Genomic DNA, 27,785 nt, shown 5'->3' with positions numbered 1-27,785 from the left:
GTGGAGAGCATGAGAGAGAGGGGGGAGGATAAGGAGAAAAGCAAATGGGAAGAACGAGGGGGAGAGAGCAAGAGGGGTAAAGCCAGGCCTTTCATAAAGGGAAGTGGGGAGCAGAGACTAGTGTGTAGGTGTAACATTTAACGGTAGATGGGAAAAGAGACGGGACAGATGAAGGGATAGACAAAATAAAACGCTGACTAAGCTACATTGCTATCATTATATAATGGTCATACAATAACTAGGGGTTGTGCCAACATGGCCATACTCCTATTCGTAATTAGGGTTGCAAAGGGTCGGAAACTTTTCAGTAGATTTCCGGAATTTTCCATGAAAAGTTCAGCCCGGGAATTTTGCTTAAATTCATAAAAAAATGTTTGCTTGAAACAGTGAACCTTTTTTTAATGGGGTACACAAGGCAATTTTAGGTCTTGTGGCATATTTTGGTTACACTATCCCCAATTCAATGGAATTGCAACCCTCTGCATGCACAGTGCATTCTTCCATCACATGTACAGTGCACTTTTCCATCACATGTACAGCTGAGTCTCAAAATCTTGCACACTAATGAGATGCTATTGAGCCTACACAACTACACTGTGAGCCAAGGACTACATGCTTTCTGGTAAGTTTTGATTACAATACTGGGTGGGGTGAATATATTTTATAATGACATACATGATTTTTTGTTATCTAGTAAATACAGCAAAGTGTATATAAATCATTTCTAACTTAATTTCTGCTAGTTTGTTTTTGCTACCATGTGGGTTTTAGCTTGCTAGAGCCTGCTAACATTGTTAATTCACCTGTTTCCATACAGGTTTCATTTAAAAAAATGTATCTTACAAAGGAGTTGTTTAATCTACCTGCTTAACTATTAACAGTTGTAGTCAGAAGTTTGCATACACCTTAGCCAAATACATTTAAACTCAGTTTTTCACAATTCCTGACATTTAATCCTAGTAAAAATTCCCTGTCTTAGGTCAGTTAGGATCACCACTTTATTTTAAGAATGTGAAATGCCAGAATAATAGAGAATGATTTATTTCAGCTTTTATTTCTTTCATCACATTCCCAGTGGGTCAGAAGTTTACATACACTCAATTAGTATTTGGTAGCATTGCCTTTAAATTGTTTATCTTGGGTCAAACATTTTGGGTAGCCTTCCACAAGCTTCCCACAATAAGTTGGGTGAATTTTGGCCCATTCCTCCTGACAGAGCTGGTGTAACCGAGTCAGGTTTGTAGGCCTCCTTGCTGGATGGTTTGTCCTCGGGGTTTCGCCTGCCACATAAGTTCTGTTATACTCACAGACATCATTTTAACAGTTTTAGAAACTGTAGAGTTTTCTATCCAAATCTACCAATCCTAGCTTCTGGGCCTGAGTAGCAGGCAGTTTACTTTGGGCACGTTTTTCATCTGGGATGTCAAAATACTGCCCCCTAGCCCAAAGAAGATAAGAAATGTGTGGAGTGGTTGAAAAACGCGTTTTAATGACTCCAACCTAAGTGTATGTAAACTTCAACTGTATCTGTACATGGAATTGTATTTGGTTTTCTTTTACTCCATTTTTTTCTAATCTTTACAGGAAAATGTCACAGACACTATCTGATGTGTGGAGACATTTCACTGCAGCTAATTTAGAAGGAAAAGCTGTGTACATTTGCAAATACTGTGCCAAATCATATGTGACGTATGCAACAAAGATGCAGAATCTGGCCAAGTGCATAAAGTTCCCTCAGCGCTCACAACAAGCAACCTCTGACAAAGTCCCTCTACTTCTATTCGAGATGAAAATGATGAATCAGACACCATATCTATAGCAACAGCTCATGGTCCTCTTGGAATCAGAAGTTTTTTTTGACTCAATGGAGGAACATAGTCAGAGAAATGCTGATGAATGTCTTGCTCCAGCTGTGTATGCAACTGGTTCACCTCTGATGCTCACAGGCAATGTGTATTGGAGGAGATTTCTGAATGTTCTACGCCCAGCATACACCCCTCCAACCAGACATGCTTTATCTACTCATTTGCTGGATGCAGAGTTCAAGTGAAGGTCAAGCAAATCAGAGAAAGCAGACTGTATTGTGTCATGACTGTCCTGATCAGGGCAGGGTACAGGAGACCACCACCCTACAGATTATCTCCCAAACCCCCAACAGAGGAGGAGAGATCTAGGGGTCTGAAGATGTGGGGGTTTTATGACACCTCATGCCCATAATACAGAGAAATTCCTTTGTCCTAACAATGGAGAACTGGCCTCAGAACCTTAAACATGCAATAAAGGAACTTTGGAACAATGGTTTCCGTCAGCCACAATGGTGGTTATGACGAAAAGTGGAATATTAAAATGTATGTAACTTTTGTATTGGTTTTTAAAGGTTAAGAGATGACGTTATTATGAAAACATTGTACCTTTAAGAGTTTTCCCAGTATATGCCTGATGTTTATACATTGTACGCTGTTTGGAAAATATCCAAATCAAACAGAATGTTTTGATAAAGATGAAATGTGAAGTTAGTGTCTAAAATCGGATTTTTAGCCAAATCTAAGCCTTGCCCCCTGTACTTGGTCCGCCCAGAGAATCGCCCTAAAGGCTGTTACACCCACTTCTGACCCGAGGGTATAAGACAGGAGAGTGAAGAATTAACATAGTAGACTATTGACCCCAAGCTCTAACAAGGTCTAACAAAGTCGACGAACCCCAAAACGAAACACAAGGTTGAAGACAAAGAAATATTTTTCTACACGAGCTACAGACGAGTAGCTGTCTAAGCGGGTGAATTCAAGCCGAACCACCCAGCCTCCACTCTCCATTGAATCGTGGTATCGACACCATTCGAGCCGAAGCTGTGAGCTCTGAGCTACAGAGCTGTCTGTCCTCAGAAGACCCCTTTCCGATCAAGGGTGAGGATCAGACCACTTAGCCAAGAAGGACACTGACATCGGGAGGACAACCAGAGAGTTGCGCCGGAGAAGAAGTGCGTCATTTAGAAGCCTAAACGACCCACGCGGAGCTTCCCACCTGAGAACTACAACACGTAATTACATCATTATATTCTGACCCATAAGAGCGGCAGTTCGGGGCAAGGCTAATTTTAAATAAGCATGGCTGACAAATGAACCCAAATGTATATTTCTCTCGTGTACTTCCTTTCTTTCTCTCTCTTTAAAATCCCCATTTTGGGTAACAAGCGCCATAGTGTGTTGGCCCGTTATACTAAGTCCTAATCGATAGCTAGACTGTGTTTTGTGTATGTGCATTTTTATCATCATTTTAGCTTGCTAGTAAATAAATAATCAACTAAGATTGGTGTGGTAAATTCAGTGGTAAAGCCCGGGTCCGTGCAGATTCCCGGATTATACGACTTTCAGATGATGAGACTGTAGAGGAAACTGATTAATTTAGCGACTGTTGTAATCGATATTCTGATATCCTTTGAGTTAATTTGGGAAATAGAAACTCAATCAAAACAATGTTCCCATGGTGCCCCAGGTTAATGAGTTAATAATTGCTTGATTCATTGCTTAATTCATTTAATCACGTAATTATAAACCGTTAATCATTCGATGAGCAACAGTCGTCACATTAACTAATACAACGTCACGACAATTGTAATCATCTCTGATGGGTGGTCGAATGTTTGTGGGCAAGGAATAATTAACTACATCATCTCCACCCCTCAGCCAGTATTCGAGAAGACCACAGACACAAGGGACAACAGACACACCAGTCTCTACATTGCAGATGAACTGAAAGCAGTCATCAATGACCTTGGACCACAGAAGGTATTTGCACTGGTGAGAGACAATGCTGCGAACATGAAGGCTGCTTGGTCTATTGGCTGTGCTGCTCATGTATTGAATCTGCTCCTCAAGGATATCTTGGCACTGAAAATAATGGATACACTCTACAAGAGAGCCAAGGAAATGGTTAGGTATGTGAAGGGTCACCAAGTTATAGCAGCAATCTACCTCACCATGCAAAGTGAGAAGAATAAGAGCACCACATTGAAGCAGCCCAGCAACACCTGTTGGGGTGGTGTTGTCATCATGTTTGACAGTCTCCTGGAGGGGAAGGAGTCTCTCCAAGAAATGGCCATAACACAGTCTCCCGATATGGACAGCCCCATCAAGAGGATCCTCCTTGATGATGTATTTTGGGAGAGAGTGGTAAGCAGCCTGAAACTCCTGAAACCTATAGCAGTAGCCATTGCACGGATTGAGGGAGACAATGCCATCCTATCTGATGTTCAGACTTCTTGCAGATCTAAGAGAAGAAATCCGTACTGCCCTGCCCACTTCACTGTTGCTCCAAGCAGAGGAAACTGCAGTTCTGAAATGCATCAAAAAGCGTGAAGACCCAGACATACTGCAGCATACGTTGGACCCAAAGTATGCTGGCAAGAGTATCCTGTCTTGTGCAGAGATCAACAAGGCTTATGGTGTCATCACTACCGTGTCTTGCCACCTTGGCCTGAATGAGGGCAAGGTTCTTAGCAGTCTGGCGATGTACACTTCCAAGCAAGGGCTTTGGGATGGAGATGCAATATGGCAGTCGTACCAACATATCTCATCAGCCACCTGGTGGAAGGGACTTTGTAGATCTGAGGCTCTTTCCCCTGTTGCCTCCATCATCCTCCAAATCCCACCAACATCAGCCACCTCAGAGCGCAACTGGTCCTTGTTTGGGAACACACACACACACACCAAAGCATGCAACAGGCTGACCAAGACAAGGGTTGAAATATTGAGGTTTTTGAGAAGTGACAGTGAAGATGAGGCCTCAGAGTCTGATGTTCAAGAGGTGGACATTGAGGAGGTCCAGGGAGAAGACATGGAAGCCTGAGAGGAAGACAACCAAAGCTCTAGTTTCTAGACTATCATTTTACAGATATATGTTGAAAACGTTTTTGGGATATACGATGGATCATTGGGGATCATTCAATATTCCCTTTCTTTTGTTGTTCAGTGAAATCATCCCATGTGAAAAGTCAACTCATTTAATTAAAGTTAAATTTGTAACTAAAAATTTTTTTTTTATTCTATTGGAATGATTTAATCATTTGCAATTGTCTACTTATGATAAGGTAAAAGGTTTATGTTTGTCTCCATATGACATGGTAAATATATCCAATGCAAAAGAAATCTACATTTTAAATGGTATTAATATTCATTCGCATATATTTTCTGTTAATTCCCATATATTCCCATCTCTGAATATTCACCAAATTGTGCAACCCTATTCGTAGTTGTTCTGTAAATTGACAGTTGATAGTCGTGATCGGGAAAAAAAATGAAATGTTTTAATATGTCGAAGTAGATTTTGCCAAAATGTCTACCTCCCTGCAAGTCTATAGACCAAACAAGCTGCAGATTAGGAGCCGCGTCCGCATTTCATATTTCTTCCCCTACCCTCGCCCTGCTTGTTAAATATTTAAAGACACATTGATTGCTTGATAGCAAACGTCCTGGACATTTGATTGCATCTTAGTAGCAGGCCAACAGGAGACAGCAGCAGTCAATGATCAGACCGAATAAGAGAAGTGAAAGTGATTGGATGAACTTATGAAATAAGTGGACAGAGAAATACAGCTTCACTTTCCAATCAGAGAAGCAAGATCAACATACAGCCCGCCCATCTCTTCACAGACAGGCAAACTAGCCAGTTGAGTTTAGACCACGTAGCATCTCACTTGACTGACGTGTGAATTATATTTTATTTAACTTGTCAAGTCAAGAAATATGCATTCCGATGACGGAATTGAAAAAAATACTTGGATCATAATCGGATCCAGAACATTGCCCATATCCGTTACAATACTTGTTTTGTCCGACTATTCGGCACACCTCTAACAATAACACAACCAGCATATGGGCCAAAAGTTCAAGCAATTTATCACTCATCAACTGTTTACACTAGGAATTTCTTCAGCATTGGTGGCAGAGTTCTTCCTGGGGCGGCAGAGTTCTTCCTAGGGCATACATCTGACTCAGCCTCTCCCTGCCCTCTCGCAGGCAGCCTCTCCCTGCCCTCTCGCAGGCAGCCTCTCCCTGCCCTCTCGCAGGCAGCCTCTCCCTGCCCTCTCGCTCGCAGCCTCTCCCTGCCCTCTCGCACGCAGCCTCTCCCTGCCCTCTCGCACGCAGCCTCTCCCTGCCCTCTCGCACGCAGCCTCTCCCTGCCCTCTCGCACGCAGCCTCTCCCTGCCCTCTCGCACGCAGCCTCTCCCTGCCCTCTCGCACGCAGCCTCTCCCTGCCCTCTCGCACGCAGCCTCTCCCTGCCCTCTCGCACGCAGCCTCTCCCTGCCCTCTCGCACGCAGCCTCTCCCTGCCCTCTCGCACGCAGCCTCTCCCTGCCCTCTCGCACGCAGCCTCTCCCTGCCCTCTCGCACGCAGCCTCTCCCTGCCCTCTCGCACGCAGCCTCTCCCTGCCCTCTCGCACGCAGCCTCTCCCTGCCCTCTCGCACGCAGCCTCTCCCTGCCCTCTCGCACGCAGCCTCTCCCTGCCCTCTCGCACGCAGCCTCTCCCTGCCCTCTCGCACGCAGCCTCTCCCTGCCCTCTCGCACGCAGCCTCTCCCTGCCCTCTCGCACGCAGCCTCTCCTCCTCCCTCCGTCCCTTTCAGCCACACAGGCTTGGTTCTCTCTGTCCTGCCTCTCTCGGTTGTCTGACTGACTGCTGCTGGTGAAGCTGGACCATGCCTGTGCTGTATTCCAGTTTCCTGCTGCAGCCTGCTACATGCAGTATCCATTGCGAGAGGGGTGAGGACAGAGGGGAGGGAGGAGGAGGCACATGGGCTAGCCTGGCTCAGAACACCTTTCTCTTACTCTCACAGTGCATCTCTCGGTCTCATCTTCCTTGGGTTCATCAAAGACAGGGAGCTCGGCTGTCACTTTGATCTAGACTCTGAAGAGGAAATGTTAGTGTATAGTCAGATATACATTGTATAGGGCATTATCTGCCTAACTAGGAGCTGGGCAATAGAGACAAATTCCCGTCACATCATGGATAACAATAGGACCGTGTAAATGGGCGTTTATGAATATGAATAAGCCTTAATTATATTGGACATGTTCGGGTGGCACAACAACAGGCTCCATTGGAGATATTAGCAGCCAAATGAGTGTTACCCTGGTAGGCTGTAGTATGTGGAGAACCAGTGTAAACATCAAGGAATTATGAAATCCAAACGATATGCATATCTCCAACATTCATATCGTGATCAGGATAACACCCAGCCCTACAAACAGATAGCATCCGTTTGGAGGAAATCTACCTTCTTATCTCTAAACGCTAGTACAGTACTACAATACATAAAAGCACTGCCCTTTGACCAACATGGCAAACAATACCAACTGTACTTTCCCGCCAATTCAGTCCCTCATCCCTTGGTCATTTTGTTTCTCTTTCCCTCCCCCTGCCATCTCCCTCTCCACTGTCCCGTACTTGTTCCCTCCCTCCCTAGCGGGGTGGTCCAGCTAACTCCTGTCCCATGGCTCCACTCTTGTGTACGATATGCTGTCCTGTTCAATCTGCCCAGCATTGGTGATCAGAGGCTAGCCACATTCCACTCAATGAAGCCCCCCTCCTCTTACAGCTCCCCATCCCCCATCTAAGGCCTCACTCTGCCTCCATCCACACTGCATTCTTCACTCACTTGTTCACTGCTCTTCCTTTCGCTCTCTCACCCTCATTACTTTTCTGTCTCCATGCTCTGTCTACTCGGTCACCCTTAAACTCAGTTATCATGCTTCATCGATTGTTTTACTGTGTGGGTAGACTGTATCGTGTACGCAAACACTATGTAGTGTTGTTCTCTTTGAGTCATAGTTAATAATTACTTTGCCAGTCATTGCTCGAGCAGCACAGTAATTCCACTCGCCCTCATAAAAACCCTTGTGCTTTTTATAATTGAAACTATGACGATGTCATAGTTGAACAAAACACACCCGTCTTCCCTGAGTAACTGGGTTCCATCAGTATGGAAACCTGGACAGCCTCATGCTGTGAGGACAGGACAGAAGGTGAAGCCAGGGTGGAGTGTTCTGCTCTGTATGACAGACACAGATAAACAATTAATTCTATTACGACAACCCTGTGTTCCACTTGTCTGACAAACCCATTCCAGTGACAACTGATAGCAAAGCTTACCTACTGTATTTGAGAGTGGTGTCCCCTACAGAGGTCTGCATTTATTAATGATAATGATGGTGGAGGTAACCACAACGAGATCAGGAGGTTCAAACTGTTGTGGTCACTGATGGACACACATTGGGCTCTATATTAACAAACTTAACTCAATGGTACATTTTAGTGCTAGTAATAGCGCTATAGGTCACACTAAAATATTTGAGCTATTTTTACAGTGGGAATAATGGGCGCAATAGCTGGCGGTGGTGCGATAGGGATGTGTTTGGATGAATAAATAAGTTGTAGGGGACGAGGGCTTGACCATTCACATGCCTTTAGGCATTGCATTTCTACAGAAAAAATAAATACTAGGCTCCCCTTAAAAATGTATTGTAGGCGGTGTGCGAGGCACTTCGCAGTAAGCAGGATATCAATGGTGGATAGGCTATGGCATTATAGGACTGAGTAATTTGAATATGTTTGTAGGACCTTAGTAAACTGGACAAGAGGCGCTCTTTGGAGATTGTGATGGATAAGCTACAAGCGAAATGGAGTATGCAGGTAGGGCCTATGAATTGTGAATAATGCAAAAGCCTCAGGAGAAGACCATTGAGAAACCTTTTATGGATAGGCTACTTGGCTAATACATGGCCTGGATAAAAAAGACACCCAACGCATTGCTGTTGAACCAGCTTTCAAGTTGGGGTAACTTATTGAGTGCTTGGTTTTTAATCTAATGAAAAGGAAAATAACTTCAATGTTTCTAAATACCAGGGTCGCCTGCATCATCTCATCTCTCATTCCATGATGTGCATGTAGCATGCATGAAGGGGGTTTTACACACATCCAAAAAAAAGGAACTGGCTAAAATAATGTACATAGATAAAAAGGGGATGTCCGCTCACTGTTTTGCTGCTCCCAAACTTGATCTTTTCATAAAGCTTTGGTGATTAAGATTTATTTCAAAGCGGTCTCACGAGCCAAACCTTTCTTGACAGTCTTGGGTACATGGCGAATGCATTGCAAGTTGATGTTTGTTGGGATGAGTCTTGTCCTTGATGCAGAACTTAGCAATTTCTACTAGCTGGGCCAGCTGCAAAGTCAAAATTCTCAATATTGTAAAAATGTATGAAAACAAATTGGCATTTTTGATATTAATTTTAAGATTTAAAAAGTTAGGGTTAGGCATTAGGGTTAGCAATGTGGTTAAGGGTAGATTTAAAATCAGAATTTATGACTGTAGCTGTGCAAGCTAGTGACCACTCTGCAGAGCTGCCTCCAGAACAAGATTAATGACGAAAAACAGTAACCTGCGAATGCAATTGGCAAGACCAAAAAAATAAAAATAAAAAAAATAAAATAAATAACTGCCTTCATTGAGGGAACGCAATGCTTGGTTTTTAATCAACAAAAATATTTAAAATAATAATAATTCTAAAAACAAGGTTCACGGGCACAAAAACCAACAACAAAAAATCTTGCTCCATGAGTATACGGGCACTGTACATCACAGCTGGTTAGTAGAGGTGTGAAGGTTTAAACAAAACTGGGATCGTTAACGTTAAGTTACTGCTTTACTGAAGTTGAGACTTTGCAAGCAGTCTTTCGGATGGGACGTTAAACAGCCGTCCTGAGTCTCTGTGGTCACTAAAGATCACGTGGCACTTATCGAAAGAGTATGGGTGTTAACCCCAGTGTCCTGAATAATTCCAACCTGGCCTTCATACCATCATCCCCACATAATCATCCCCACATAATCATCCCCAGCTTCCAATTGGATCATTCATCCCCCCTCCTCTCCCTGTAACTATTCCCCAGGTCGTAGCTATCAATGAGAATGTGTTCTCTGTCAACTTACCTGGTAAAATAAGGATTAAATAAAAAATAAAAAATTTTTTTTATTTATTTTTTAAATCAAGGAATTGTGAACTGCAGCATTCCATTACGAAATACAGCTTTTGATTGCCGACAGATAGCCCTAGTGCTCGGTTCTGACTCCATCTGCCTGGTGGCAGACATGCCTATACTGTGCCCTTCCCCTCTCTCGCTCGCTATGAAAGATGCAAGTGTTTGTGTTCTCTGAAGTACGGCAACTAATCAGTCTCCTCCGTTCCAAAAAAATACTGAATCTTAGGAATTGATTCCTAGTGGAAGTGTTTTCTTTCTACTAAATTGTCTTCAACAAACTTCTAAAAATACTTTTTTAGGAGAGAGTGGTCTGTGAACAGGCAGCTCGAGATTACTTTATTGACAGTTCTGGTCGTCTAGTGATGGACGTTAGTACCACTTCAAAAGCGGCATTCCTTTACAGACAAGTAAAATGCCTGTTCAATGGCGCTTCAAAACTATCTCCAGAGAAGGTCTGTTTAACAGAAAACCAATGCTTTTTTTTGCTGTTTAAATGTTATGCAACCCTGTTCATTTGTCACATCCCTACTGGATAGGCAGCGCTTCCGCTGTCAAAATCCATGCCATAACCAACAGTGGTGCCGCTAAATTTCCCCATTCGCGCTAAATGAAGTTGTCACTTTTGCGCTCGTTTTTAAGGACACACCTCAAATATTGCCACCCCTCCCACCTCAGCACAAGCGAGCTGATGTTAGACAGGTAAATTGCAGAATCTTACGAAAAGGGTGGAAAATACCAGAGCGCTAGTTTCTGCATGCCTGAAATCGGCAACTGACGTACGTTTGACACTTGCGCCGCCCTAGCGCCAGCCAAAAAGAGCACATTATCTAAATAGTGTTTAAGTGATGAGAACAGAGGAGTACAGCTCTCTTTCTCTGGCTGACCACCATAAACACTGTTACACTGACCTCAGCAAAAACAGTGTGGCTGTATGACATGGTGAAGGTAGGGGAAGGCACACTGCTCTCCTGCTGGTCTCATTCAGTAAAAAGGAAACAAGAGGAGTCTGTCAGAACATACTGCACTGAGAACAAATAAAGGAGCTTCACAACTGACCACATTAAATCCAACCAATTTGTCGTGCAGGCCGAAGCAACAGTGTCATTCATAAACATAACCCGTTAACTTCACACATCCCAAGTGACAGAAGAAGGAAAAAAAAGTATAAAAACTGTCAATGTTTGTTGTCTGTGTGTGTGGGTATTTCACCCAGCAGGCTTTGCAGCTCCCATCATCCCTAAACAATACCCAGGGCCATTAATACAATGGTGCACAGGCCTCTTCAGGGCTACCATGGCAACAGGTAAACAGGCATGGGACTGGCTGCACATCCAGACATTGTGTAAGATTCAGGGCTGGGATATGCCAAGGACCTCACGATACAATATTATTAGGATACTTAGGTACTGATACCATATGTATTGTGATTCTCACTATTCTATATGTATTGCGATTTGATAATGTGATTTTATGTTCCAACATATTGCTCACCATATGCCTGCTGCAGAGGGACAAGAGAGTTTTGATCAGTCATGGAAATAAGTGCTGAAAACATGTTGGCTCACCATATAAAAAGAAGATGGAGAACCAGCTACAGTACGAATGAAAAATACTGTAGCAAATAGCAAAAATTACTGCTATATTGTCAAAACAATACATCGTCAGAAATTATATCCCGAAATATACAACTACATTTTTTTCCACCATTACGAGTAAGACTGTTTTTTTTGTCTTCTATGCTTGTTTATATTACTATCCTCATTATGTACCAGAAATCCCCAAAAGGATAGCAAAACAAGAAGTTCTCCTTCATGGGGAAATTTCCCAGGTCCCCCACAAGGACAAAGACTTAGGTTAAGGGTTACACTTAGGTTTAGGAAAAATAGGATTTTGATTGGAAAACATGTGTGAGTGTAAGAGTGAGTGAGAGAGAATCACTAGGTCATTTCGATCATCAATAGCTTGACATACTGAAATCAATCATTTGGACACACACACTCAAATAGGCCTAAAGAAGGCAAGCCAACACTGCCCAAGAATGATTTCATACATTACCAGAGATATATCATGTCCAAAAAGTTCACAACCCCCACATCTGAAGCCCACAAACAGCACATGGACATACAAAGAACATCTTTCATTCATATTATTTGAATACCCCTGCATATTTAAATGTGTGTTGCCAACATATTAACTCCACACACATTCCACAGAATCCCCATCAACATGTACAATATTCCACATCCACACAGCTCATCAAAACATCAATACAATGACAACTTTGTTCTTAATCTGGATTTAAAGACAAAAAAAGTCTGCCACTTGCTTAAAAAGTCTAGTTTACTTCCACAGTGACAAGGTCAGCCATGGCTGGAGTGAAAACATTCTGGCTAAAAACATACAGCTCTTTTATAACCCCCATGATTTCTTCACAAACTTACAGCCTAGAAAGAATTCCCAGACTGCAGAGGGGGAGTAAAGACAGCAATAGGCAACCAAAGAGCACAACCTGCTCTTAACATCCTAACACAGACTGAGCCCAGAGAAAGAGACAACGCTGATACAGGCATCGTCATTTGATATTAAGAACCCTACCATCGTCTAGCCTAGCAGTCCAGAAACCATTAGTAAAGGAAGACAATACATAGACCCACATCCTACAACTTCCGATGGCCATGCAGTAGTGTGGAGTATTAAGTGACATTTTTAAAACAACAAATTGACCAATATAGTTAAATTATTTGAATTCCATTTCGTTCAGTTTTTTCCTGTGAGCTCAATGCGAAGTTTCTCTAAAGATTCATCAGACCAATCCCAAACTGTGCGATGTAACCATGCCAACAGGCCAATATTGTACATAGTTTAAGGGCAGAAAATGTGGTAATTAACTACAATGGCCATAATCCATTGCGTGCCTACTTATCCGGTCTGTGCGTTTCTTTTACTCCTGCTATGTTAGGTTAGTGTGGGGCAGAGATGGAAAGGGAGAGAAGAGAAAAGAACGTGTGCTGGAGAGGGATTGAGAGCAGTTGCTTCGCGAGGCATCTCTACCTGAAAATACATGATCTAAGTGATTCATAGTAGGTATTCAGCAGTCATGCATTATTTACTTTGAATAACTACTAAAATAGTGATTTTGTCAGACAGCATAGGCAGCAGCTCTATAGAGACGAGATAATGACTCCAGGTCAAATAAAACAAATACAACTAAAATATTTTATTAAAGTAAAGGAATAAATAATGGTTAATAAGTGATAAGCTGGGAATTGTATTCATTGTTTTATTCTGTGTTACATCATTCAACCCACGTTAAATGTAAAAACATTCAAATAATTAAACACTAACCGCTCAGCACTACTAGGCAGTCAGAATGAACTGCTTCCTTCACTGTTGGGTAAAGGCGGTGGGCAAAGATTTCAAGAGTGTGTGTGTGTGTGTGAGGGGTGAGTTGGTGCAGCCAAAGACGTTAGTGTCTAGCATGTAATTGAAACACAGGGCCCACACAGCGTGACACAGTGACCCCTGTAATCCCCCCCTGACAAAGAGGCTTAGCATCTATAGGTCATATGGCACATTGAGACAGCTTAGACTCACCCCCCACAGCCCCAGTCTCTCTGGATTGACCAGATTGCACTGAACACTCAATTATGACAAAAAGGACTAAAGACTGAGTTCAACACCCATACTAAAAACAGCAATTATCACCTCAGTGAAAAACTTACTGAATGGACACACACAACTAGGCCTAATTCATTGTTCAACGACTATCAAAATGTCCAGAATGCTATAGTACCATGGTGAGACAGTAGGCTAAATTAGGGCTGGGCAGTATACCGTATTTTATTATATAACGGTGTTGATGCACGTACCGGTTTGGGGTTTTACTTTATCTTCTATAACGCATTTCAAATGTAAGGCTTGTTAAACGCTACTTGAGTCGTCTCGCTCTCATCAAGCCCACCCCATCACTCAAGGAGCGCAGTTGTTGTTGCTCGACCCAAGGGTCCAGGATCTTATCAAATCCAAAGATATGAAAATGTTATATTCATCTGATGTCAGCCATGTTTTTGGATAATGTGATGTTGTTGCTGCTCTCACTGCTCCCTGTGCGCAATGAGTGCTAGTGCGCATGCAATGTTGGTAAGAATAGACCAGATGCACCCCGGATATAGACGGTCCATGAATCGGTGTATGCGAACATGAGTAGATTATCTTAAACAGTCAGACATTTTGGACGCAGTCTCCAGTTCTTATTATACCTCAGTGGCTGGACCACGAGATCGTTTGCTGATCGTTCCCTTTTCAGTCTGCATGATAAATGCAACAGATGCAACAATATGTTGATGAAGTGGAGAAAGTCAAAGTTGCAGATCTATTATGATATACTGAGAGAGCAACTTGTCACATATTAACAAGGCAATTAAAAATGCCAGACGGGCTCCTTTTTCTAACTTGATCACTATTAATAATTTGAGTGCTCTTCTCGACCATTGATGGTCTGATCAAATCCTACCCCTGCAAACCTATGTGAACTTTCCTCCACATCTAAATGTGATGAGTTTGCGGCATATTTCAGAGATAAGATACCCAAAATTAGGCTGGGTATCAGACAAGCAAGACCTGATGAGAAGTTTGATGATATATGCCCTAGCCTACCACACAAAGGCACTATGGATATATTTTCGCTGATTGACACAGACATGCTCAGGAAAGTGATATCCCAACTTAAGCCTTCTACCTGCCTTCTTGAGCCTATCCCCTCCACCTACTTCAAAATAGTTTTTAATTGCATATATGAAGAAGTGCAAGCTACTGTTAATCACTCTCTGTTCTCATGCACTTTCCCCACTGCACAAAAAATGGTGAAACCCCTTCTGAAGAAAAGTAATTTAGATTCTTCAGCACGTAGCAATTTGACAATCTCCAACCTTCCATTCTTAAGCAAAATTGATGTTCAAATAGTTAAAATATTTAAGTGCCAACTGTATTTTTGAAAAATTCAAAATCAGTTTTTTGTGCCCACCACAGCACAGAGACAGCATTAATTAAAGTGGTAGATGATCTTATAGCCAACACAGATGCCAAACAGCTCTTTTTCCTTGTACTCTTCGATTTAAGTGCTGCATTTGACACGGTTGACCATGATGTCCTTCTGGATAGACTGGAGAGGTAGGTTGGCCTATCAGGTCCAGTTCTAAAATTGGTTTAGGACCTATTTAACAGGGTGAGAGTTTGTCAACCTTGGTGAACATAACTCAGAGAAAATACATATCACATATGGCGTTCCACAAGGTTTGACTTTGGGTCCGGTACAGTTCAGATATATCTAACCCCTTTGGCAGCATCATTGGAAAGCACAGCATTGAATTTCACTGATACGCAGACGATACACAACTTAACATTTCTATGTCACCAGAGGATTTTAGCTCCACAGATACATTCTTATACCAGTGATTTAAATAGTTAGATGGCTCACAACTTCCACCAGCTAAATCGAGAGGAGACCAACGTACTTATTGTTGGAGCCAAAGCAGAGAGAGAATCTAGCTGCACATTTGAATTCACAGGCAAAAAAGACAAGACACCAGGTAGAAAACCTAGGTGTTATTTTAGATTCTGAACAAAATGTTGGATCACACATTAGGAATATGACCAAAATAGCTTCTTACCATCTGAGGAACACTGCCAAGGTTTGGCTGTTTCTCTCTCAGGCTGATACAGAGAGGCTCATCCATACTTTTATTATAAGCAGTCTTAACTACTGTAAGGCTCTCCTGTCTGGTCTACCCAAGAAAGACATTGGTCAACTACAAAACATACAGAATGCTGCAGCACGGGTACTGACCAAGACCAGAAGGAGATCACACATTACACCGGTTTTAAGTTCTCTGCACTGGCTGACTGAGTTGTAGAATTAATTTTAAGATTCTTCTATTGGTTTTTAAAATCAATCCACGATTGTGCACCCCTATACATGTCAGACATGCTTTTAAGTAAGTCCCTCGGGTCCTCTGGCACTGGCCTTTTAACTATCACAAAGCCTAGGACCAAGAGGCATGGAGAGGCAGCCTTTTAGTTATTATGCACCCAGCCTCTGGAATAGCCTGTCAGAGAACTTGAGGGGGGCTGAAACGTTTGACAGAAAAAGAGATCTTCAAACATCTTTTTAGCTTTGCTTTTCCTTTTTAAAATTGTTCAGTTCGTGTCATTTAGTTTTTTTATCTTATGTTTGTAATGTAGTAAATATTTCAGCTTTTATTTTCTGTTTCTTCATGTAAGCACATTGCTTTGCATTCCATGTCTGATATGTGCTGTATAAATAAAGCTCGATTTGATGACAACGATGCTGCTTTCCACTTCGCTTCTTAATATAAATCCACACACATTCTATAATTACACTATTAGTTTTTATATCTTACAGTCTGCAAACAGCTAGTTTGTCTTTTCTTAGCAAGTTTTGGCTAAAATAAATCATATCAACGGCTAATGCTAACCGCTAGTTAGCTTGCTAGCCAGTCAGCTAGCTAATAAATGTACTGAGTCCGAGCAAATGTAGCTAGCTAATACATCCTGATACCAGTGCTGGTGTAGGTCTAATTCAGTATGTTGTTTGGGCAACAGTATCTTATAAATCAGAGAGGAATAAGTGAAGTATGAATGTGTTAGCTACATGAAGTAAGAGAAAACATTTCATTTATTTTGTCTAGTAGGGTACAGCTTTTGTCAAAATTGACTTTTTGTAGCAGGTTTGGGAAAACTTAAGAAGCAGGTTATGATAATTAACACAGCAGGTTAGGATAATTAAGTTAAGGTTAGAAAAAGGGTTAGCTATAATGCAACAAAAAAAGCACAGAGATTTAGGAGGAAAGACTGTGGCATTACACACATGGAATCTAACAATGGAGTCGGAGAAGAAGGCTGACGTTTTACGTGTCCCCAACCGATTCAGTTTTTTTTGTTTGTTTATTTATAACTTATTTATTTTTTACATAATGTTGCCTCTATCGTCTCTTATGATAAGAAAAAAAAACTTCTGGACATCAGGACTGCAACTACTCACCACGGACTGGCTGAATCCTTTTTTTCCCTTTAATGAGTCTGACGAGCCCGACGCGAATGATATACTGCTTTCTCGGGACAGGCCCAGATCCCCGTGAAGAGGAGGCGGAGAAAAAAGGGGCCAGAGGGCGGACAGCCTTCTGAAAATTCGTAGGCGATTGACTAAACCCTCACTTCCTTCCGTTCTGCTAGCAAACGAGCAATCTTTGGAGAATAAAATAGACCTACGCGCAAGATTAAACTACCAACGGAACATTCAAAACTGTAATATATATCTTATGCTTCATGGAGTCGTGGCTGAATGACGACACTCAACATACAGCTGGCAGGTTATACGCTGTACCGGCAGGACAGAACAGTGGCTTCTGGTAAGAAAAGGAGCAGCGGAATTGGTATTTTTATAAATAACAGCTGGTAAAGGAAATCTAAGGAAGTCTTGAGCTATTGCTCACCTGAGGTAGAGTATCTCATGATAAGCTGTAGAGCACACCATCTACCTAGAGAGTTTATCTGTATTTTTCGTAGCTGTTTACATACCACCACAGACGGAGGCTGGCACTAAGACAGAATTAAATGAGCTGTATTCCGCCATAAGCAAACAAGAAAACGCTCACCCAGAGGCGCCGCTCCTAGTAGCCGGGGACTTTAATGCAGGGAAACTTAAATCCTTTCTACCAAATTTCTATCAGCATGTTAAATGTACAACCAAAGGGGGGGGGGGGGGAAATACTGTGGACCACCTTTTCTCCACAAACAGAGATGCATACAAAGCTCTCCTTCACCCTCCATTTGGCAAATCTGACCATAATTCTATCCTCCTGATTCCTACTTACAAGCAAAAATTAAAGCAGGAAGCACCAGTGACTAGATCAATAAAAAAAAGTGGTCAGATGAAGCAGATGCTAAGCCACAGGACTGTTTTGCTAGCACAGACCAGAATATGTTCCGGGATTCCTCTAACGACATTGAGGAGTACGCCACATCAGTCATTGGCTTCATCAATAAGTGCATCAATGACGTCGTCCCCACAGTGACCGTACGTACATACCCCAACAAGAAGCCATGGATTACAGGCAACAACCGCACTGAGCTAAAGGCTAGAGCTGCCACTTTCAAGGAGCGGGACTCTAACCCAGACACTTAAGAAATCGTGCTATGCCCTCCAACGAACCATCAAACAGGCACAGCATCAATACAGGACTAAGAATGAATCGTACTACACCAGCTCTGACGCTCGTCGGATGTGGCAGGGCTTGCAAACTATTACAGACTACAAAGTAGAGGTCGACCGATTAATCGGAATGGCCGATTAGTTAGGGCCGATTTCAAGTTTTCATAACAATCAGTAATCGGTATTTTTGGCCACCGATTTGCCATTTAATTTTTTTATTTTATTATTATTTTACACCTTTATTTAACTAGGCAAGTCAGAACACATTCTTATTGTCAATGACGGCCTAGGAACGGGGGTTAACTGCCTTGTTCAGGGGGGATTCGGGGATTCGTTTTTGCAACCTTCTGGTTACTAGTCCAACGCTCTAACCACCTGCCTTACATTGCACTCCACAAGCTGACTACCTGTTACACAAGGGCAGCAAGAAGCCAAGGTAAGTTGCTAGCTAGCATTAAACTTATCTTGTAAAAAAACTATCAATCTTAACATAATCACTAGTTAACTACACATGGTTGATGATATTACTAGTTTATCTAACGTGTCCTGCGTTGCATATAAATCTATGCGGTGCCTGTTAATTTCTCATCGAATCAGTCTACTTCGACAAACGGGTGATGATTTAACAAGCGCATTTGCGAAAAAAAGCACTGTCGTTGCACCAATGTACCTAACCATAAACATCAATGCCTTTCTTTAAAATCAATACACAAGTATATATTTTTAAACCTGCATATTTAGTTACAATTGCCTGCTAACATGAAATTGTGTCACTGCTCTTGCGTTCATTGCCTGGCTCGTTGCGAACTAATTTTCCAGAATTTTACGTAATTATGACATACCATTGAAGGTTGTGCAATGTAACAGGAATATTTAGACTTAGGGATGCCACCCGTTAGATAAAATACAGACTGGTTCCGTATTTCACTGAAAGAAAAAAACGTTTTTTTTCGAGATGGTAGTTCACGGATTTGACCATATTAATGACATAAGGCTCGTATTGCTGTGTGTTTATTATATTATAATTAGGTCTATGATTTGATAGAGCAATCAGACTGAGCGGTGGTAGGCACCAGCACGCTCGTAGGCATACATTCAAACAGCACTTTCGTGCGTTTTGCCAGCAGCTTTCGCAGTGCATTGCGCTGTTTATGACTTCAAGCCTGTCAACTCCCAAGATTAGGCTGGTGTAACCGATGTGAGATGGCTAGCTAGTTAGCGGGTGCGCGCTAATAGCGTTTCAAACGTCACTCGCTCTGAGACTTGGAGTGGTTGTTCCCCTTGCTCTGCATGGGTAACGCTGCTTCGAGGGTGGCTGTTGTCGATGTGTTCCTGGTAAGAGCCCAGGTAGGAGCGAGGAGAGGGACGGAAGCTATACTATTACACTGGCAATACTAAAGTGCCTATAAGAACATCCAATAGTCAAAGGTATATGAAATACAAATCGTATAGAGAGAAATAGTCCTATAATTCCTATAATAACTACAACCTAAAACTTCTTACCTGGGAATATTGAAGACTCATGTTAAAAGGAACCACCAGCTTTCATATGTTCCCATGTTCTGAGCAAGGCACTTAAACGTTAGCTTTCTTACATGGCACATATTGCACTTTTACTTTCTTCTCCAACACTTTGTTTTTGCATTATTTAAACCAAATTGAACATGTTTCATTATTTATTTGAGGCTAAATTGATTTATTGATGTATTATATTAAGTTAAAATAAGTGTTCATTCAGTATTGTTGTAATTGTCATTATTACACCCCCCCCGAAAAAAAAATATATATATTTTTTTTTAAATAGGCCGATTAATCGGTATTGGCTTTTTTGTTGGGTCCTCCAATAATCGGTATCGGCGTTGAAAAAATATCATAATCAGCCGACCTCTACTACAAAGGGAAGCACAGCCGAGAGCTGCCCAGTGACACGAGCCTACCAGACGACCTAAACTACTTCTATGCTCGCTTCGAGGCAAATAACACTGAAACATGCATGAGAGCACCAGCTGTTCTGGAAGACTGTGTGATCTCGCTCTCCGCAGCAGATGTGAGTAAAACCTTTAAACAGGTCAACATTGACAAGGCCTCAGGGCCAGATCAATTACCAAGACGTGTACTGTGAGCATGCGCTGACCAACCAACAAGTGTCTTCACTGACATTTTCAACCTCTCCCTGTCCGAGTCTGTAATACCAACATATTTTAAGCAGCCTGTGCCCAAGAACAATAATCTAACCTGCCTAAATGACTACCGACCCGTAGCACTCAAGTCTGTAGCCATGAAGTGCTTTGAAAGGCTGGTAATGGCTCACATCAACACCATTATCCCAGAAACCCTAGACCCACTCCAATTTGCATACCGCCCCAACAGATCCACAGATGATGCAATCTCTATTGCACTCCACACAGCCCTTTCCCAACTGGACAAAAGGAACACCTACGTGAGAATGCTATGCATTGACTACAGCGCAGCGTTCAACATCATAGTGCCCTCGAAGTCCATCAAAAAGCTAAGGACCCTGGGACTAAACACCTCCCCCTGCAACTGGATCCTGGACTTCCTGATGGGCCGCCCCCAGGTGGTAAGGGTAGGTAACAACACATTTGCCATGCTGATCCTCAACACTGGAGCCCCTCAGGGGTGCATGCTCAGTCTCCTCCTGTACTCCATGTTCACTCATGACTGCATGGCCAGGCATGACTCCAACACCATCCTTAAATTTGCCGATGACAACAGTGGTAGACATGATCACCGACAACAATGAGGCAGCCTATAGGGAGGAGGTCAGAGACCTGGCCATGTGGTGCCAGGACAACAACCTCTCCCTCAATGTGATCAAGACTAAGGAGATGTTCGTGGACTATAAGAAAAAGAGGACCGAGCACACCCCCATTCTCATCGACGGGCTGCAGTGGAGCAGATTGAGAGCTTCAAGTTCCTTGGTGTCCACATCACCAAACTAGAAAGGTCCAAACACACCAAGACAGTCGTGAAGAGGGCACGACAAAACCTATTCCAACTCGGGAGACTGAAAAGATTTGGCATGGGTTCTCAGATCCTCAAAAGGTTCTATAGCTGAACCATCGAGAGCATCCTGACTGGTTGCATCACTGCCTGGTATGGCAAATGCTCGGCCTCCGACCACAAAGCACTACAAAGGGTAGTGTGAACGGCCCAGTACATCACTGGGGCCAAGCTTCCTGCCATTCAGGACCTTTTTACCAGGTGGTATCAGAGGAAGGCCCTAAAAATTGTCAAAGCCTCCAGCCACCCTAATCATAGACTGCTCTCTCTGCTACCGCACGGCAAGTGGTACCGGAGCGCCAAGTCTAGGTCCAAGAGGCTTCTAAACAGCTTCTACCCCCATGCCACAAGACTCCTGAACATCTAATCAAATGGCTACCCAGAATATTTGCATTGCCTGTCCCCCACCCCCACTACCCTCTGTTGTTATCATTTATGCATAGTCACTTTAATAACTCTACCTACATATACATATTACCTCTAACCGATGCCCCCTCACATTGACATTGTACCGGTACCCTGTATATAGTCTCGCTAATGTTATTTTACTGCTGCTTTTAAATTACTCGTTACTTTTATTTCTTATCCGTATTTTTTTTAAACAGCATTGTTGGTTAGGGGCTCGTAAGTAAGCATTCCACTGTAACCTGTTGTATTCAGCACGTGACTAATAAAATTTGATTTGAATCTCACATGACAAGAGCTTGTTGTTTTTTTATATCAAGTAAGCAATTCACTACAATCACCATAGAAGTTCAAACAGCAGTAAAAAGATTTAAAAAATTTTAAAAAAGTAACATAATCCTTCCCTCTGCCCCATACTGACCTGCCCCCTGGCTCTGTGCGATCCTTCTCTACACGGTATAGCCAGAAGAGGACTGGCCACCCCTCGGAGCCTGGTTCCTTTCTAGGTTTCTTCCTATGTTCCTACCTTCAAGGCAGAGTTTCGTAGACACTGTGCTCCTGCCTCTGCATTGCTTGCTATTGGATGTAAAATACATTTGATTGATCCTTTCTTACCTTTCCTCTGCAGGAAGAGCCGTAGCAGTGGGCTAGCCACAGAGATGGCCTTGTGGTAGTTGTCATTGTTGTTTATTGGCAACAGGTCGCCGTGGACGTCGGCATAACCCACCAGCAGGTCCACGTTGGGGATCCGGTGCACGTGCTGCAGGAGTCCATAGAACTCATCAAATCTGCCCGGCTTCGACCGGTCCAGGGAGAACCGACGGAATTCGGCCCCAAACTGGGACATATAGGAATGCGCAGACAGACAGACAGAGACACAGACAGACCGCAGTTAAAAGATTGGATAGGAGAAAGGATAATGACCTTGGTGTTTGTAGAAAGAATTTTGCAGCAAACAGTTTTGAAAAAGCAGAAAAACATTACACAGTGGTTGGAATAAGTAAATATGTCAAATGCACACTGAACAAAAATATGAGGTCCTGGGCTGGCGTGGTTACATGTGGTCTGCTGTTGTGAGGCCGGTTGGACACATTATAAAAAAATTATCTAAAACATTGGAGGTGGCTTATGGTTGAGAAAGTAACATTAAATTCTATGGCAACAGCTCTGGTGGACATTCCTGCAGTCAGCATGCCAATTACACTCCCCCTCAAAACTTGAGACATCTGTAGCATTGTGTTGACAAAACTGGACATTTTAGAGTAGCTTTTTGTCCCCCGCACAACATGCACCTGTGTAATGATCATGCAGTTTAAATTGGCTTCTTGATATGCCACACCTGCCAGGTGGATGGATTATCTTGGTAAAGGAGAAATGCTCACTAACAGAGGTGTAAACAAATTAGTGCACAAAATTTGAGAGAAATAAGCTATTTGTGAGGATGGAAAATTTCTGGAATATCTTATTTCAGCTCATGAAACATGGGACCAACACTTTACATGTTGAGTTCATATTTTTGTTCTGTACAAGTAACAAAAAAATGCCCAGCAAAATCTGTCAGTTTAATAAGCTCGGCTACATCTCAATCCACCACATCCGCCTATATTGACCTTTTGCATCTGAGGTGGAAGGTGGCCGAGCTACAGAGGTGTTTGTCGAACCATGAGACATCCCTAAAAACGGTGGTGTTCTCTCCATGACCACCAGTGTCACGGGACTCATCTGAAGGTAACTTATACAAACAAATTGTTTTTACATTTGAATTGCAAATGTAATAACAATAAAACACAGAAATACCTTATTTACATAAGTATTCAGACCCTTTGCTATAAGACTCAAAATTGAGCTCAGGTGCATCCTGTTTCCATTGATCATCCTTGAGATGTTTCTACAACTTGATTGAAGTCCACCTGTGATAAATTCAATTAATTGGACATGATTTGGAAAGGCACACACCTGTCTATATAAGGTCACACAGTTGACAGTGCATGTCAGAGTAAAAACCAAGCCATGAGGTGGAAGGAATTGTCCGTAGAGCTCAGAGACAGGATTGTGTCGTGGGACAGATGTGGGGAAGGGTACCAAAACATTTCTGCAGCATTGAAGGTCCCTAAGTGGCCTCCATTATTCTTAAATGGAAGAAGTTTGGAACCACCAAGACTCTTCCTTGAGCTGGCTGCCCGGCCAAACTGAGCAATCGGGGGAGAAGGGCCTTGGTCAGGGAGGTGACCAAGAACCCGATGGTCACTCTGACAGCGCTCCAGAGTTCCTCTATGGTAGTGGCCAGACTGAAACCACTCCTCAGTAAAAAGGCACATGACAGCCCAGTTGGAGTTAACCAAAAGCCACCTAAAGACCATCAGACCATGAGATACAAGATACTCTGGTCTGATGATACCGAAATTGAACTTTTTGGTCTGAATGCCAAGCGTCACATCTGGACAAAACCTGGCACCCATCCCTACGATGAATCACGGTGGTTGCAGCATCATGCTGTGAGGATGTTTTTCAGCGGCAGGGACTGGAAGACCAGTCAGGATAGAGGGAAAGATGAACCTGCTCCAGAGTGCTCAGGACCTCAGACTGGGGCGAAGGTTCACCTTCCATCAGGACAACGACCCTAAGCACACAGCCAAGAAAACGCAGGAGTGGCTTCGGGACCAGTCTGAATGTCCTTGAGTGGCCCAGCCAGACTCTGGACTTGAACCCGATTGAAACATCTTTGGAGAGACCTGAAAATAGCTGTGCAGAGACGCTCCCCATCCAACCTGACAGAGCTTGAGAGGAACTGCAGAGAAAAATGGGAGAAACTCCCCAAACACAGGTGTGCCAAGATTGTAGCGTCATACCCAAGAAGACTTGAGGCTGTAATCATTACCAAAGGTGCTTCAACAAAGTACTGAGTAAAGGGTCTGAATAATTATGGAAATTAAAAATAAATTATACATTTGCAAACGTTTCTAAAAACTTGTTTTAACTTTGTCATTATGGGCTATTGTGTGTAGATTGAGGGGAATTTTTAAATCAATTTTAGAATAAAGCTGTTACGTAACAATGTGTAAAAAGTCAGGGGCTCTGAATACTTTCCAAATGCACTGTATATAGGTAGTTTTGTGCAAACAAACAAAGGGGTTAAATATGTGTCCAAAAAAAACTACAATATTTCCTGAGCTCATATACCTCATTGATATAGGACAGACACTTCAAAACCTTATGATGTATTATTGTTTGCCATTTATGAATGTGTTATTCAATGTGTTTCTATGGTTTAAAAGAGTAAAGACAAAATTAAACCTTTTATCAAATAAATCTCAAACAATTGACTCAGGACCACTATGTGATAGGTAGAGTCTTGAAGACCAGAGCATCACTCATTTAGTACAAATTCTGATTATGTGTCCTTGGCTCATATGTGTGAAAATGAGTACAATCTGTGCATCAGTTAAAATGTTCAAAATGCAGATGTGTTTATGATTGTGCCTGTGTATGTCATAGCAGTCTATAATTACAGAAATAGGGACTCACACACCCATCTCTGTCGCTGTCACATGATAGGAAAAATACTTACCTGAAATCTACCAAATCAATTACACTGGTGACAGTAACTTTTGTTGGTGGTACTCTATTAGTGAGGGCAGTTTACCACAAACATGTTTTGTTCGACATGGTTGGAGCAATGCCTGTTGCCAAAGTGTAACATTGGAGTTGAAAGACAAGGGTTGGACCCTCCCGTCCCTTTTTTACATTACGAAGGTGCCCCCAGCGACCAGCAGTGTTGTGGTTACTGCTGCACAGTGCGGGGGACTGAGTTTGTACGGTTGATTAGCGCCCCATTGTCTAATCAGGCTGAAGACCACACAGAAATTGTATTCTTCATTATCTTCAGTTGGGAAACTGGGGATTGGTACCACCGTCATCCTTTTCATGAGACTAATGTCTGTAGTCTTGACAACATCTCATAACATGTGCTGATGAAAAAGTTCGTGTTTTGAATGGATGAAGGGACCCCTGCATTATTATTACTACTATTATGTGACATTCCAATAGTAAGACTGGATATTACATTTTGGGATGATCCCAATAATGGAAAATGTAGCTATTTAGGAGGTACGAATTATGAACCCAAACTGCGCAATTACTTTTTTGTTTACTATTAGCAATCCTATGCGGAAGGAAGCAAGATCACTTGTGCCTTTGGCACCTGCGCACGGGACTATAAACAGCTGAATGACTTGTCAGCACTCTAGGCCAACAACCTTCATAAACGATTAGCAAACCTAATTAACAACCAGACAGTAGGCGATGCAATCACAGATGTGTCTCTCAGATGCTTTTGAAGCTTGTTCAGTATGCTTATTTGAGTTAGTTCATTGTAAACATAAACATTCATCCAATCAGATCATATAAAATTGTGTAACATATTGTCCAAACTCAACCACAGCAATGTGTGGTTCGTTGACAAGTATTCGCTCATTACGTGAGTGGCTGGGTACAGTCACAACATTGCCTAATCTCCAAAGCTTTTGACAGGGTTCCGACCACGGCGTAATAATTTAATTCGTACAAATAGACAATGTGGTAAAACATCCATCCACGCATTGGATAACAACACATACCTTCCTCACACCAATCCACATTTGACACTTGTTCGTTCGCTGGATAAATCACTGGCTGGCCAACTAACGCGTTAGCTAGCAAGCAAACTGGTACAGCTAGCTGGCGCAGACGAGACAATTGAATTACAACATAACTTGCTGACAAGCCACTTAGCAGGCTAATTTTGCCATCATATGCAAGTAGCAAGCTAAGAGCCTTCAATAACTCATACAATAGTTACATAGTAGCTGTTTCATACTGGCAACTTTCTAGCTAATATTGCAAGCAACGCACCTTGCTCTTCACCTCCACGGAGCTCAGAGTTCGGTTGCTCGGCACTCGGTGGTGCTTGTTCATCTTTCGCTAGCAGGACCGCCACAGCAGCACACACTTGCCCTCGCGGGGCTGCCCTCGTCGCCTTCGCACTCCCCTTTATCCCAAATGATATCAACACAGGTATTCCAGTTGTCTGTGTGTCCTCATAAGACACTTTAATTCCCTCGTTTGCGTTGTCCTCCTCCGAGAATGCGACAACGCCAGCCAACCAACCTGCTGTAATTTATCTTCTCATACTCGCCACATCCCCAGCTAACCACTTCATTGTCCTGTGTGACGCTTTCACGCACCCAGGAAACTGCACTCGTTCCCAACAGGCGCGCTCCCGCTAGTAAGATTCAAGTACAACTTGATCACTTTTCACCTGTAACAACGCATTCGCTTATATGACGTAACCAAAAAGTCGATCAATCTTTGTCTCTTGTCCACATAATAAAATAATCTTGTCTAACTGTTTTTCTGTTTGTCTGCATGTCCTAAATTGTGAATAAATGCCTCAAGTGTATTTTATAATGGTAAAGTGTTTTTAGTACAAATAAAGTAGCCCTAAGAACTACAAGGTGATATATTTCTGTCTATAAAGTAAAGCAAATATAAACATTCACAAATTCACCTTGGCCAAGGTGAGTTTGCTCCACTCCTTTCCCAAACTCATAGCTGTTTGTATCTTGTGAAATTGCGATATCTTGTGGCCATCTGGTGTTAGCGCAGACAATCGTCATCAAAAGACTAAATTCAGCAAGTTCAAATTTACGTACAGTATGAAACATCACAGAATATGTATGGTTTATCTATTTGATGTCTTCAAATACTGTGATTTGACATATAATATCACATCTAACTAACATAATGTATTTATTCTTCCTTTCAACCCACTTACTGCAATATGTTTCCATTTACCCCTGTTACAGTATTTCATTGTATTCTCTTTCAAATATAGTGTGCTCCACTGCCTCTGTCCCAAGATTCACAAGAAATTGGACAACTGTCATGATGATGAGACAATCGAGCCATCAATATGAACCCCCTATAAAGATGTAAAACGTTGTTATAAATGGGAAAACCATGACAGCATTAAAGAGTGACTGCTCATAAAAAGCAACCTTTTCATTTGAAAACGGCCTGTAACATTGATTATATGAGTCAGAAACATTTAGTTT

The 27,785-nt window shown here is 42.4% G+C and overlaps 1 protein-coding gene across 1 annotated transcript in view; it reads right to left on the bottom strand.

Moving 5' to 3' along the window:
* Positions 1–27,024, bottom strand: part of LOC115165990 (par-6 partitioning defective 6 homolog beta (C. elegans)) — a 40,928-nt gene extending 13,904 nt beyond the window's left edge. The window contains exons 1-2 of the mRNA XM_029719575.1: positions 26,584–27,024; positions 22,309–22,531 (exon numbers count right to left, since the gene is read on the bottom strand). Coding sequence (XP_029575435.1) covers positions 22,309–22,531; positions 26,584–26,646 — 286 coding nt within the window. The 5' untranslated portion in view covers positions 26,647–27,024. The remainder of the gene's footprint in view (positions 1–22,308; positions 22,532–26,583) is intronic.
* Positions 27,025–27,785: the final 761 nt, after the last annotated feature.

The sequence above is a fragment of the Salmo trutta genome, chromosome 28 (assembly GCF_901001165.1).
Source record: "Salmo trutta chromosome 28, fSalTru1.1, whole genome shotgun sequence".
NCBI lineage: Eukaryota > Metazoa > Chordata > Actinopteri > Salmoniformes > Salmonidae > Salmo > Salmo trutta.
Note: the sequence above shows the minus strand (reverse complement) of the source record. Positions and strands in the feature narration are given on the sequence as shown.